Consider the following 15,136-nt stretch of genomic DNA (forward strand, 5'->3'; position numbering starts at 1 on the left):
ATGCCACTCAGTAATTAATATGAAAATGATGTAATTTGTACAGAACTGACAACCTCACAATGTTCACAGCACTTACAGCATGGCCATGTTATGTATGGGAGAGCTATGTCCCTGTTTGGTTACTAATGCAGGGTGACCAGTGCTGACCTTACGGCAATTAACTCTTTGCAAGAAATCATTCTGATGTCCTGGAGCATGATACTAAGCAATGAAATGGCTGTGTGCTTTGAGAAAGAGAAAATACAAATGGAACAGCTGCACAGTAGCATTTATTTCTGTAGCATATTTAACCATGTGTACAAAAGTACAGGTAAGGCTCAGCCCCCAAGCAAGCTCAGCCTGCAGCTGCTGCAAGGAGCTGCCCGCTGCCCCAGGACCCGGGTCCTCTGCAGCAAACTGCGGCGCACAGAGGGCACTTTCCACAACTACCCCTTTCGTTTCGAACGCGGAAGTGTACGCTGATACCTGATAATGTGGCTGTGTGACAATACTGATAGCTGGGGCTTGCTTTATAAAGTGATTCTGCGGAAAGAGGAAGATCGAGCTGTAAAATCAAGGGAAGGAAATAACACTCGGCACTGTACTTTTAGCAGTGTACTTAAACTTTCTTCACACCCCCCCCCCCCATAGTTGTGATAGCCAAATACATAAGAAATTTTGTTTTTCTTCAGAATTAGAAGGGCGGAGAGCTTAGGCTGCATCCCGATGTAACAACTGGAAGCCGGACAAACTGCACGACGCCGAGGGCCGATCGATGAATAGGGGTCTCACAGCACCGGGGCAGCTGTGCAGCCCCGTGCCAGCCCACAGCGCTGCCCCGGCCCTCGGGAAATTCCCACTGCAGCCCCGCAGCGAGCAGGGAAAGAGGGGCTGATGTTCGAAATGGTCACAGAGAAAGGAAGGATGTGGGAGGAAGTGTCGAGAAACAAATACGGGGTACAAACATCCTAAGGAAACGGTTTGGGCGTTACTTTTTTTTTGGGGGGGGTGGGGGGGTAATTGATTTTGATGGATGCGTTCGTGTCGATTTTTAAAAATGCCGCACACGTAACGGGGCAGACAGCTGTACTCTGCGGACCACTCCCTCTGCACGAACAGGTTCGGGCACAAGTCAGGGTCAGCTGCGGGATGCCATCGCGCAGAACGTTAACCTGCTCCTACCACTTAAACCGCAGAGTGTGAGAAAGCGTGCTGCCGCGAACCGAGCCCAGGTGCGTGCCGGCACCCGCGACACCGCGCGCCGGGACGGAGCTGCAGCAGCGCGGAGCCGCGCTCAGTACCCCGCAGCCGCGTCCCCGCGGGCACGGCGCGCTCTGCCCATCGCTCGCGGCAGCAGAGGATATCAAGAAGTCGCGGCGCGGAGCGGCATCCCTCGGCGTCGGGCTCGCTCCCGGAGCTCCCGCCCCGCGGCTCGCGATGGGGCGACGGCCGCAGCTCCGTGCCCGGGGCCGTCCCGCCTGCCGTGCCGGCGGGCTCCGCTGCCCGCGCATCCCTCGTCGTCCCGCCCCGCCGCCGCCTCCCCCACCCTCACCTCAGCCGCCCCCCTCTGTCTGGCTCCCCCCGCGCTGTCTGGCGGCCCCCCCCCAACCCCGTCCCCGCCGCGCTTCTCGCGAGAGCTGGGGATGCCGCCGCCGCCGCCGCCGCCGCGGAGGGGGAGACACTCGGGGGGAGCCGGTGACGTCGGGAGTTTTCCTGAAAGTCAATAACGAGCCCGGCGGAGGCGGCGGGAGGAGCCGAGAGCGGGGCCCGGGCGGCTCCGGGGTGAGTGCGCCGGGGGGAGCCGCCGCCGCCGCCCTCCTGACCCCCGCCCCGATGCCGCGGCCGCGCTGCCCGCCCGGGCGCCTCCCAGCCTAGCGGCCGCCGCTCCATGTAACCGCCGCGCCCGCGGCCGGAGCCGCCTCCTCCCGCCCCCGGGGGACACCGGGCCGCAGGGAGCGCCGCGCCCGGCGGGGGTCGGGGACGGCGACGGGGAGGAGGCAGCGGCGCCCTCCCCACCCCCCTTCCCCCGGAGCCGCCGCCGCCGCCCTCCGGCTCCGCAGCAGCGCCCGCGGCGTCGCCGCCTCTGCAGGTACGGGCGGGAGGGGCCGGGCGGCGGCGGCGGGCGGGGAGGAGGCGGCGGGCGGGGAGGGGGCGCGGGGCGCGGCCGCCGGGCAGCACGGGTTGAGGGGGGGGGGGAGGGGTTGCGGCGGGCGGGGGTCCCTCGGGCGGCACGGGGCGGGGGGCTGTTATGTAACGGGGGGCGGAGGGGGAGGGGGGGAAGCCGGGGCAGGGCAAGGCGCGCGCCCGGGGCGCCGCCTGCGCGTGACCGCTGCGTTTCCCACGCGGCCGCCCCTCCTCTCCCGCGCCGAGAGCGCGCCCCCCGCCACCCCCCTCTCCCTCTTTCCCCGTCGCCGCTCTCCGTCCCTGCGGGTGAGCGCGGGCCGCGGCCACCAAGAACCGCGCGAGGCCGCGCCGAGAGCGGCGGCGTGGGAGGGGGGTCCGCGCGTGGCCGCGCCGGCGGCGGCTCGGGCTGCAAGTAAACAAACCGGCCTCCTCCTCCCGCACGGCCATCATGGAGGGAGGCTGCGGCGCGCGGGCAGCAGCTGATGCGCAGCCGGACCGCGCCTCCCGGCCGCGCGCGGGGCTGAGCGCGGGGAGCGCGGAGCCGGAGCCAGAGCCGGGCCCGGGAGGGTGGGGGGCGGCTCCCGGCACTCCTCGGGGTCGGGGGGAGCGCGGGGCGGCCCTGGCAGAGCCCCCGCCGCGGGATGGGTGGCGGATGCTGCGAGGTAGCCCCGAACTCTCATTGCTGTGCAGCTGAAAGGGAGTAGTGACCGATTGCATCCCTCTTGACCTTAATTCTGGTTTTATTTCGTAAATTATTGGTTGACCGCTGCTTGGATACGGCGGCGCGATCCCGTCTTTGTTGTTATGACGATGTGCCTAGGGCCTGACTCACTGAGCTTCTGCTGAAGGAGTGTTATGCTCGGGGCTGGGATGCACCAGGTACCCACATCTCCAGCTTTTCTCAGCACGGAAAGAACTTGCAGCCGTCCCTTCCGTCTCGGCTGCCTGCTTAGTGCTTGTTAAAACTTTGTAAATGGGCAGACACGTGTCCCCATCGTTTCACGTATGGAAGCCCTTATTTCCCAGGTCAGGAGGCGTGGAATCTCAGACAGGTGTCTGCTTGAGCTGCTGCTCCTGCAAGCTGCTGCATAGCAGTATGGATAGAGTGAGATAGGGAGGAAAGCTTACCTGTTGTTTTAAATAAATGTGCTGCTGAAGGGAAGCCTGTTTGTAGGAGTGTTATTTATTTATTTTTCCATAGGAGTCTTTTAAGTTGACCCCAATATCTTTAATTGGATTGGATTGCTAATTATAGCCCGTGTGTGTATATTTTGGTAGGCCACTAAGTCAAGTTCAAATGAGAGCTGAGGTAAACGGCAGAGAGAGGGAAAACTCTGTTTCCTAGAGAGCTCTGTGCCATACCTAGCGGCTCCCATTTCTCCAGTGGGAGTGCTGGGGTGGGTGTGTGAGTGAGGTGCTCGTGATGGGACTGTCCCTCTTAGGCAGCCAGTTCAGCGATGACCTCCGGCCCAATCGCTGCCCTTGTAGAACCCCAGCTTCGTAGAAACCAGTGTTTCGGTGCCTCACTCCCTTATTTGTTTGTAGTTTGGAGGAAGATGATACATTGTTAAATAAAATACTGATGTTCCATGGGCTGTCTCTGAGAAATCTGAGAGATGCATGAACTTCGGGTCCTGTAGTGCCAAGTCTGAAGAGGCAGTAACTGATGTTAGGTAATGGTGTTGGCATTTTAATGGTAGGACAAGAGCTTTGGAAAAGGGATAGTGTGAAGTTTTCTCTCTAGCCTAACCTCAAACCACTGGATCTCTGCTTCTGTGTGCGAGGTGTTACCAGAGGCTGGAGCTTCACTTAAGCACAGTGTGTGCCTGAGGCTCCTGCAGGAACTGGGGGGCCTGCAGGCAGCTTGGGAGCATCTGCCACTGGGTGCTCTCTCACATTCCTTGCGCATTTTCCCATCTGCAAGAGGTGTATCACATAGTCATTTCTTTACCCCAGAAGTTTGTTAATAAAACAAAAGAACTGAAAACTAAAGAACTAAGTAAGTTTGAAATACCCAGTTGTTGTGGATGGTTTGGCACCGTTGCTACAGTGATTTGCATTAAAAGGCATTCAAAATTTCTGTGCCATTATTGATGCGAAGAATGCAGAGTTTCTATGTGAAGCATTGATTGTCGCTTCATGTAGTTCTGTTGGTGAGGCAGAAGCAGGCCTGTATGTGGCAGCCTGCTGTTACTTCAGCTGTGTGGTAACCTTGTACCTCTGGTGGCTTTGGCTTGCTGCTGACTGTACCCAGCACTGGTGGGTGGGCGAACACTGATCTACAGTGAGCAAATGCTTTGTTGTGCTGAACTTCCGTCTCAGTGTGTAAATGGAGCTGCTTCAGCAGCAATATGCCAGGCTGTAACTGCATGTCCTGTGGAGCGTTGGTGGTCCCATGTGAGCTGGTGTCGTGTGCCTGAAGCCCCTCTAAGAAAATAAATGTTATGTTCAATGTGTATGTTGTTCCCTTTGTCAGGGGCAGTAATGGTTCAAAAAGAGTGGCATTTGTAAGTTTTATTTGACAGTATTCATATGAAGTTTACCAACCACTTATTGATTTAAGTACTGTTTTTAGAAGAAAAGATATCCAATTTAAGAACTTATTAAAATTAACGTAGAATATTAGGTTAACCTGTGCCGCCTCCGATTCTCGCTCTGTGGGTATGTACCTAGGGAAAATGTTGTGGCAGGGATGGGAGCACAGCACTGCTTACAGTGCTTAGTGTGTGGTGTTAGTGTGCCTGGTGCCACAGACTGTCCTTGGTAGAGCTGTGGCACCAGTTGGTCTCTATGCAACAAGTGGCCTTGGTAGAGAAGAGACTGTTTCATAAGGAAAAGTTACATGGTAAATAGAAGAACTGGTTCAAAGCATTTAAAAAATCTGCTGAACTGGAGGAATGAATAAAACTAGAGGCAAATGATAGAAGACTGAATGGGGAAGTTTATGTTTTAGTGTTTTGCATAGTGTAAAATCATCCTTAAAATTTTGGTTTGCATTTTCTTCTGGACTGGGTGTATGAAAAAGATTCAGGGCTGACTGTATGAAGAGAAAAATTATAAATGGAACGTTAGTAGTATAACTCATGCAAGTCCTGCAGAAATTGGAGAATGCAGCAGTAGATTGTTGGGTGTTTTGTCCTTGTCCTCTAGGTCAGCTTGAGATAGTAGATCAGCAACAGAAGTAGTGTGGTCTTGATGTGTGTGATGGATTTGGAACCGGTCCTTTTTGTCATAAAATGTTCTTGTCAGGGGGAGTAAGCATTTTTATCCTGTGTATGTGAAGACAGTTTGGTCACTTAAAATGTTTCTTAGATTTTTGATGTTAATGAGTACATATAAATAAATTTGTATATCTTCAGTTCATCTGGGCCAATTCTTCTGGGTGTTTTTTATGCAAGTGTCTAGATGCAAGTCTTATTGATTGAAAATGGTGCTAGGAGCAAGCTGTCACCTGTAAAATTTTCTGGGATATCTAGACTAAAGAGCAGTGGTTATTTTTCAGCTCCTTAAGAATGCAGCTAGGACCTCAGTATCTCCTATGACAGTGAATGACAGTGCTGTTTGTCAGACATTGCTGTGCTGAGTGTGTGGTAAGGGTATTTGAATGCATCCTGCAGCAGGGGCAGGGGTGAACAGCCTGATTCAGTTTTGCTGAGATCATTGAAGGTCTTGCCCCTGGATTTTTGTTAGGTGTGGAATGGCAGTGCCCAGCAGTCGAAAACCTCTCATGCAGCTGACTTAACATCACAAAGTGCAGAATTTCTCAGCTGTGTCTCAGCCATCTTTCAGAACTATTTCTACCAACAAAAGCTATTATTTTTTCTCTAAGCATTTAGTGTGCTTCTTGAGGTAGGTGATCTCTGTGAATTGCCTAGTGCACTTTTCTTCAAGTTATTATACCTTTTCCTATATGTATTGGTATACTTGGAGGCAGAGAATTAAATGTGTGAGTTTCACTTAATCTGCTTTCTCATATATTGTTTGGAGAAGACTTTCATCTAGCAAAGACAGCATCATCCTTGTATATTGCTGCTTATGTGCATTTTTATGAAAAATGCACATTCTTCATTTAAGGCTGTGGAGAATTCCTTCTGCACTTGAGAAATTCAGATCTCTAGTTGATGAGAATAATGCTGTACAAAGACAAACAAGTGGTCCTAAAGTTTTAGGTTGAAATTTGGAGCGTGTTTAAGTTGAGGTCGTATTGCAAGGGTGGAATTAAACAGTTAATAGATTCAGTGGTTTTGATGGTTCTGTGGGAAGGAATCACAAAGTTCAGCCCTATTTATGCAAACGAATTCAGTAGTTAATTTGTACAGTATCCACATAATAAATAAATCCTAATTTGAGAGTTTGAAAAAAAAGTTTCTTGCTAGACATACCACTGAACTTTTTCCATCTTGAATATTAATAGTTTGAGAGCATATTTTTAATTCAGTGCTTTCCTTTCCTTGTTGCCCATAGCACTTCATGTATTTCTGGCTTTTGTTATCTTCAGTGCTTGTGGCTTCAGCAACATGCTTGATGCTGTGCACCCTCTATGATGTTGGTCTCCAGGAGGTGTACTGTCCTACTCACAATTAAACCTGGGAGTTCAGTGAAGCTGTTGTGTTTCTCTTAAAGATACCTGTTAAAATACCTCTGAATGAGCAGTCACTTTTGAATTCTGTGAACTTTTGGAAAGCAAACAACCTGTTTTGGAGTGTTGTTGACAGAAATCCAATTGTAGTTTGTTTTCAAAATATGGAATTTGAGTTTGGTTTTACTTGGTTGCTAGAATCGTCATGGAACTATTTTTTCAAAGGGTGAAGGAACTTTGACTTAAAAAGACAAATAGTATTCCTGTGTTCATCCTCAGCAAGTGCAGTTCATTTCATTTATCCCAAAGTGTTGAGTGCAATATGATTATCATAGTTATGATATCTAACTAATCCTCGATTTAAGTTTCAAAACTCACCCCACCCACCTCATTGTCTGACAGACTTTTCCCTTGATGCTTAACTTTAGCACTCCTTTCATGTTTTCTGCTTTAAATGTATTTTGTGGTTGGATTTCAGACCTGTAGTCTCATACCTTTCTCGTACGTTTTCTCACTCTCCTGACAGTTTTCAGTGATTGTTTTCTGTGACTGGAGGGGAGAAAAGGATTTAAAGTATTCTTGTCAATAAAAACAATGCAAAACAATGGGTTGTTAATGTTTCACGTGGGATTCCAGAGAAACAATTTAGTTACTTTTAGAAACTTCCTTTATACCTCGATAAACAAAGACAGGGGTGGGTTTGTTCACCTTACTTTAATTGTACCTTTGTCCCTTAAAATAGCTTATTTTGTCATTATAACACTGAAAGGAATGCAGAATTGTAGTTTCTTTACAGATAAAATTACTCGGTTACAAAATCTAAATAAAACGCATAACTTGTGCATTAATGCTTCACTGTGCCTGTAATTTCTTAACCAGGCTCATCCAAGCATTTATGAGTTATGTGCAGCTTTTTGTCATACTAGAAGTGAAAACAGAACACAGAATATTTTCAGTTAAGGCACAAAGCATACGTGTAAATGTGCTTGAGAAAAACCTACTCATCTTTTCTGAAGTATGTTGTTCTTCCTTACCACAAAGTATAAAATTTGACATTTCTATGTTGTCCTCCTTCTAATTCCAAGTCAAGGCTGATGAATTAAATGTGTCAGGAATAAATTGTTGATGCCAATATTCTTAACAACACTGAGAATTTTAGTGTGAAATATATTAAAAAAAATGTTTGGAATGCCAATCATGGAGATATCTTGGTCAGTTTTTAAATGTTTGTTTTAAAATTTAAGTACTATCATTTATGCTTTGAGATTAATTAAAGGCACGTTTAAGTTTCCTAATTGTGCATGCAGTTAAGATTTTGTAAATTTAAAATGTATTCTCTTCTAATCTGTTTGTTTTTGTTTTTGCTTTAAATTAAAACCAGATAATTTTTTCTTCAGGCTTTTGTTTGTTTTGTTTCATTTGTTTTTAAGTTAGTTCTAATAAGTTGAACAAATAGTGTCTACCTACAGGTTCCTTTTTCTCAGTCTAGGCAATGACAGTATTTAAATCAGTCAGTCCTCCCGAGGCTGTCAAGAGGGATGTAGTGTGACTGTAGTTTTTGAAGTGTAACTGAAATTCCAGGATGTATAGTTCATAGGAGCCTGTAGAAATACTTGGTGTCTTTAAGAGAAATCACTGAATCGGGTGTCATTCTTCCATTAGTAATACAGGTTAATTTAATTTAGGAGTTTTTGTGGTAATCTCTGTTCTGCAGCATAATCTTTTGTGTGATTTTTTTTTGATGCTGTGCAATATATTCTCTAATTGTTTGTCTGGAGTTTTAAGTGACAGTTTGGGTAGGGGAAGAGGGTATGCATACATTTTTCATAGAAATGAATCTTGAGTCTCAGCATCAAATCCTAAAGAGAACTCTGTTCTTAGTTTAGATCCTTATCTTTTTAATTTCTTGCTCTGTGTTTTCAGTGACTACTGGAGACTACTACGGTCTGTTTGGTTGTGTAGGAGCATTCAAACTTAGTTCTGAGAAAACCTCTTAAGAACACTATCTGCTAGAAGTGGAAAAAATACCCCCAAAGCAGAGAAACTGGGTGGTGGTGACAGTCACTGCACTAGAGGAAGACCAAGCTGCTTTTTTGTGTTATTTTTTGTCTGTGCAAGCACATGATTTTTCAGTGTACCTTTCTGAGAAATGAGGTAAAGATAAGATTTGACTCTGATTACACAGAAGACGAAGGAATCTCAGTGAGTCAGGCAGAGTGAATCAGAAAGATTCACTTTTTGATTTCCCCCCACCAAGCATTGTGTTAAACAAATGGTTACTTGTATAAAGGGAAAACACTAATTCTCTTATACTTCATGAGAGGGGGTGCGAGTGGTACAAACAAATGTAGGGATAGTCATTGGATGAGGTGAAGCTGATCCTGTTGGTATTCCCTGTGGTAGCTTAAGTTGGTAAATGTGAGAGTATCTGTTTATTCTCAGCTCCAAAATTGTTGAAAGTAGAAGCTTGTGTTTATGAAAGTTCTTACAACAGAGACCTGAATCATACAATTTGCGCTGAATTTATGGGCACTGTCTTCTGTACTCAGCTGTCTCTTGTCACTGGGGAAATGGGAGGATGCCCAGATTCCAAGAGACTGTTGTCTGCTCGTATGAGTCTTGATGATTACTCACATAGTAGTCGTTAAGTATAGACCTGAATCAGTGTTCTTGCTCCTTTCTGCCTGGGAGGAAAAGGAGCTGTATTTTCACCACAGCTTGGGAAAACCTTGGGTCCCAGTAGGATCTGCCACATGTAGAATTTCTGCTTGACTTTTGTTAAGGAAGATGTCCTTTCAGCTCTAGCTGCTAGGATCTTAGAAGTAGAGCAGTAGCTGTGTAGAAGTGTGCTGAATTGTTTCATGTAACAAGGTAAAAGTAGCTTAATAGTTTTCCACTGAGGAAAGGGAAAAATTCGCCATTTTTTACAGATGCTAAAAGTGATGGACATTTCATAACCTAACTGATCAGGATGGAGTGAATTGTCATACCTGCACCATAAAACATGCAGACAGTAGGTCCTTTTTTCTTTTTTTCTTTTTTTATGTGTATACATGACTGATACAGTCTGCAAGATAAAAGGCTCTTGGAAATGTACCTTCTAAGAGTTTTGTTTGATAAAGTTGGGGGAAAAAAAAACCCACTAAACAATCCAACCTGTTCTTCTGTTGATAGAACATAGGTAAAAGTGCAAGTTAAGTTTTTTTCCTGTAGAAGCAACTGGAGTGCAAAATACCTTCAGCTTCAGTTTTTAAACATTTTTTTTCCCCCATTTCTGCGGATTCATCCTATGGCAACAGGGGAAACTGGAATTTATAGCAGCTCTTCATCAGGAGAGCAGAATTGGTAGGTAACAAGTATTGCAGTTCTGGCAGTGCAGTATGAACGTTTCTGTAGCCTTTCTTGAAATAGCTGAACTATTGATGGAATGCTATTTTCATACGAGAGTACTTGTTCCATATGTTGTAGGCCACTCACTAATGTCTATAGAAATGCACCAGTACAACTTCAGGGAGAAGGTGTCTGTATGTTTATTTTTCATTAAGTTTACTTTTTATCATTATAATAGTTAATTTTCACGAATCTGTTCTTTGCTGGATGACTTTCCGAGTAAGAGAATACAGCTTTTAGAAAGTCTAGATGGAATTCAATAAGGGGTAATGCTAAAGATGCTTATAAATGGTTTCTAGAAAGTGCAGTGTGAATGTGTAACCTTTATTTTCATTAGTCTCTTAATGCTCCGATTTGTCTTCTACAGCTTCCTATGTAATTCAGATTGACTTTCAATTACCAGTTAAGGGAGTGATCATTATAACCATTATGTCTGCATACAACAGTTGATAATTTTACTTAAGTTGTTCCTGGTAATACCGTGAAGCTAAACTGGAGATAATTCAGTTTGTTTTGTCACCATATTTATCCAATTTTTGTATTTTGTTTTCTTTTCTTTGAAATTCAATGTAGCAGTTTGCGGGAGTAATAGGATGCAATCCTGCAGGTGTCTGTTTGTGGTTATTGGGGCACTGGCTGACATAAAAATCAGTCACAGTTCAGATTTTGATTAAATAACACTAGCTTAATCGTGATTGGTGGTAAATAGGGAACTTTAGGCATAAATTAGTTCATTAAAACCAGGTCTCTGCTGAAATCGTGGACTTCATCAGTTTGTGGGCAGACAAGATCATGGCTACTTAGTGCAGAAGTTCATTCCTTACAGCTCGGTCTCTACCAATAAAAATAAATGATTGCACTTTTCATAAGAGCACGATGACATTGGGAGGTGCACTGAAGTGGCTGGAAGGGTAAAACAGATGGCAGCACATGCTGCCCCAAGCTAAATACTGTACTTATTTTGTTCTTAGAGTTGGAAAGATCATGTCTTAAAGAATGCAGGGAAAGTCTAGTAGGAAAGTCATACTGAAGTCAGGCATTGGGATGTGGATGTGCTTACATGTGCATGGCACTGCAGCTGTTTGTATGTTGCTGTTTTTTGACACTCAGCCCAGGTTTTGTGAAGGTGTGTGTGCCTGTGGAGGAGCTGATACTGTGCTGCCATCAGCCAGAACAGAGGAGCTGGGACCTGTGTCAGTCGCGTGCCTTGCTCTTTCAGATCTGTGCCGAGGCACAGCTGGCATTGCTTATCGCTGGGCTGAAGTGCACAAACAAAATCTCTGATAGTGTGTGACCCAGAGAAAAAAGTCTCAGAGTAGTGAAGTAGAAAGCTGTGGAAAGGCAGGTTGTGTTTTTTGCGCCATACTCTTGTTCATAATACAAAGTGTTAACAGTTAAAGCTAAAGATACGAATTAGCAGTAATGAAACTGTCTCCTGTCCTTCCAGAACCTTGTATGTAACATTTCCTTTCAACTCCTAAATCTGTGCAAGTCCTAAAGCAGGGAGCAGTCATATCAGTAGAGCTGTCCGGCAACTCTTTGGACACAGCTGGTGTGCTGTTGGTGCACAGGGCTGCTCAAAGCCTGCATCGGGCTGGGCGTTGCATCTGCCAGTGCTGTGGAGCACTGAAGCTCTGCCTTCTGTGCTATTTAAACTTTGTGCTACTCATGGATTCAACACTGCAGTTTTTGATTTCAAGCAGCTGGATTTCAGAATGTTTGTGAGAAAATTAATGGAATCAGACCTTTAAAATGGACACACCTCAGTATTTCTGACCTGTGTTGTACTGTGTTGTTACTGCTTGAAAAAAATATTCGTAGCAGGTTATATTTTGCGCAGCGCAGCATCCATATAGAAGCAGCCTTCCATCTCATTGCTGAGTACTGCAAATACAAGTTTCAAATGATAAATAAGAAGTAAAAACTGCATGTGTATAATGGTCAGTTTTTACACGGTACTTGCCTGGATTAGAACAGCTTATTTCCTAGTTCATTCTCTGCTCGTTCCTTGCACAGTTGCTTCTTGGACAATAGTATTTGTTTCCATCACACGTTTACATGCCTTGGTAAATAAACTGAATGACTGTGGCTGTGCTGCATTTTGTAGTATTAAACTGGTTGTTCTGTTCTTATTCCATGCCAGCAGTGTGCGAAGGTGTGCTCTCGTGTGTACAACTAGAGAAGGGTGTTTCTCCACCGTCACAGAAATCCCTTTTTCTTGTCATCCCACCCTTTTCTAGATTTATATTATTTGGGTGTTTCTGTTTATTTCGAAGGATGGAGGGGAGAGGCAGTCTGCTGGCAAAAGGAAACCTCTCCTTCCCTCTGACTTCTCTTCCTGTTTGGTTTCAGTGCTGTTATCTCTTCTTTGCACTTAGTTGGTAGTCTGGGAGTGAGGTGTTTGGAAGGAGGGCTGTGCCTTCCGGGAGAGGCATGTCCTGTTGCAGGGCTAGCCTCCTTTCTACCCCTGTGAGCCAGGCTTTGAAGGGAGAGAGCAGGCACTCCTGGCACTGCCTGTGTGAAAGCCCCGAGAGAATGTGCTCTGCTTTTCGTAAACTGAGCAGTGGCTTTTTTGGGTTAATTTGTGCTCCTAGAAAGTTGTTTCTCTATTCATTTATTTGTAGATGATGCTGGTTTTTAAAAACGTCAGGGATTTGTACCAGGTATCATATAGCTATAATGCTGTTCCTACTTTCATTGCATTTCTGCAGCCTTTACTATTTAATTTTAATTCAAGCATTTGAAAAAGTAATTGAATGTAAGTGAATGGCTTAATACAGATTTTAATAGTTAAGCATTAATGGATATGGTTATCATCGTGAGGCTTTAGTTTTAAGTGCTTTTTACAGATTCTTTCATTCCATTTCCTTGTGCTCTTGATATGATCAATGTAGTCTTAATAATAGAATGACTTACCTGTGACATGGATTGTAACAAATAGGGGAATGGTTAAAGATAGTGTGACTTCAAAGTTGGACCTGTGTGGAAGTACTGGCTTTCATTTAACAGCATCCTGTGCATTAGTACAAGAAATTCTATTGTGTGCATTTTATAATAGTGCCACATAACTTAAAATGTAACACACTTGGCTTCTGATAGATGGGTGTTCACGAAAGGGCGTTCATGAGGAATGTGCTGTAAAGCTATAGAAATCTGATTATGTTGTTAATTAAATGACAAAAGGCAAACTTTTTAATACGAGCTCAGTCAGAGGAAGACATCAACAAAGAGTTTTTTGTTGGCTGTCAAATGAGAAAAACAAAAAAGACTTAATTTTTTTCTCTGATGTTTCCTTCCAGGGTGACTCATCAATAGAAACTGGGAAGAGCAGCAGAAGAGAAGCCAAACAGACAAGCTGATAACTCAAATAAATACTCTTTTGAGTCGGGGGTTCAGAGTGGAGCCATCATGAGCGATGTTACCATTGTGAAAGAAGGCTGGGTTCAGAAGAGGGGTAAGTTCTACCTATTAATGCAGAGTTCTGGTTTGTAGCAGTCTGCGCAGTGGCATTGTACAGTTATACTGTGAGCGTTCTTGATTTATCTTCTACTCTGCAGCAAGCTAATCTGACCATATGGAATTAATGGCCATTAAGACCTGGGTCTTGTTAATGCTTAACCCTCAGAATTGCCCCTGTGTATGTGGGTAACTGTGACAGTAAGGAGGAAGCTGGTCCTGGTAATTTCCACTTAACCTTGCTGCAGCAGCTCCTGTCACCCCTCTATCAGATTAAGTACACGGTGGTGGCAGCTGTAAGTAGGAATAGAGGTGCACAGTTAGGGGTTGTGTAGAAACTGTTGTGGATTCAATACTTTGTGTACAACTCAATGGATGCCAAAATGTGGCTCTGCTGATACTATATACTCAAGCACTCCACATAAAATCAATGTATTATCTGTGTAAAGCTCATTGTATACTTAATTGCTCTGCAAACCTGGAAGCCACGTGATTAAAGAGTATGTTCCTAAGTAGAAACTGGTCTAAAGCAGTACTTTCTGTTACACTCAGTTCCTGTAAATTCTTGAGCTGTCATTTTATGATCTGTCATTGTGTGATTTGGAATTTTGGGAAGGTTACTGTATGTCAGGCTTTGAATGGGGAAACCTCTGGAAACAGCTGGCATTCGTATCATGTAATGAACTTTGTATGAAATCTTCTGTGGCTTGTGCTGCTTTGCTTGGGGTTGTGCACATGATTATTTACGAAAGAAGATCATCTCTCTTGCTGAGAGAAGGAGATCTGTATTAGAAGGGGATGTATACTGATTCCATCCCAGAAGGATTTAGATGTGAATAGTATGAACAAAATTGCTCTTTAATTTACATAGAAATGCTTTGTTTCATTAGCAGCGTGCAAAGACAAAGATCATTATTAGCTTTCTTATTGTAGATTGACATAAATGTTAAAGAAGCCAAGAGAATTGTGGAAAAAAAGTTTATTATTCTGTAATTACTCCTGCATAATTGTATTGCAGCATTTCATTATGGGTATTGAAGATGAAAATTAGCTAAATGACATGAAGCTTAAGACCTGCTTCCTGTTTTGGAGTGTATGTGTATAACAAACCAAATTTTGGAAGGCAGGACTTATTTAAAATTTAAAATTGTTCTTCTTTCCCATCTTCTTGCCTGCTCTATTTGGATACTTGATTTCATTTTTTGTTTATTTCATGCAATTTCAAGCATATCAGAATATGATTGTGGTGATCATTCTTATTAAAGCCCATTATCAAGTCTGTGAACATTTGTAAATCTGAAGCTTAAAATAAAAGTTCTCCTTCTCATTCTGCTATCTATTAAAGGAAAGACTACTGAATTTCACATTTTGATGTTAGTTTTATTGTTTTGTTTTCAAATAAAAAACATATTATGGCATTCATTTTTCCTCATTTTCATGAACTTTCAGCAAATGTATGGTTGTTTTTTTCCTTCTTGCTCTAGGTATTTGTAAGTTTAAGTTGCTGTTTTTGAGTATTTTCTTAATTTTCTGTGTCTGAATTGTTCTGAGTGTTGGTGGATTCCAGTATTTTGTTTCTGAAAATAGGAAGAGTGAAGTGGGGTTTTT

The 15,136-nt window shown here is 44.5% G+C and overlaps 1 protein-coding gene across 2 annotated transcripts in view; it reads left to right on the forward strand.

Annotated features, from left to right (window-relative positions):
• Window positions 1–1,652: 1,652 nt before the first annotated feature.
• The window catches only part of AKT3 (AKT serine/threonine kinase 3), a 132,626-nt gene continuing 119,142 nt past the window's right edge, over window positions 1,653–15,136 (forward strand). Inside the window, exons 1-2 of one of the 2 annotated variants that reach the window (XM_065729777.1) lie at window positions 1,653–1,761; window positions 13,372–13,526. In XM_065729777.1, the coding sequence (XP_065585849.1) occupies window positions 13,481–13,526 (46 nt within the window). In that variant the 5' untranslated portion in view covers window positions 1,653–1,761; window positions 13,372–13,480. Of the gene's footprint in view, window positions 1,762–1,785; window positions 2,069–13,371; window positions 13,527–15,136 lie in introns of those variants that run through there. The other variant, XM_065729770.1, reaches the window with a different exon arrangement.

The sequence above is a fragment of the Cyrtonyx montezumae genome, unplaced genomic scaffold (genome assembly GCF_038088225.1).
Source record: "Cyrtonyx montezumae isolate F1298 unplaced genomic scaffold, pur_monq_1.0 scaffold_0, whole genome shotgun sequence".
NCBI lineage: Eukaryota > Metazoa > Chordata > Aves > Galliformes > Odontophoridae > Cyrtonyx > Cyrtonyx montezumae.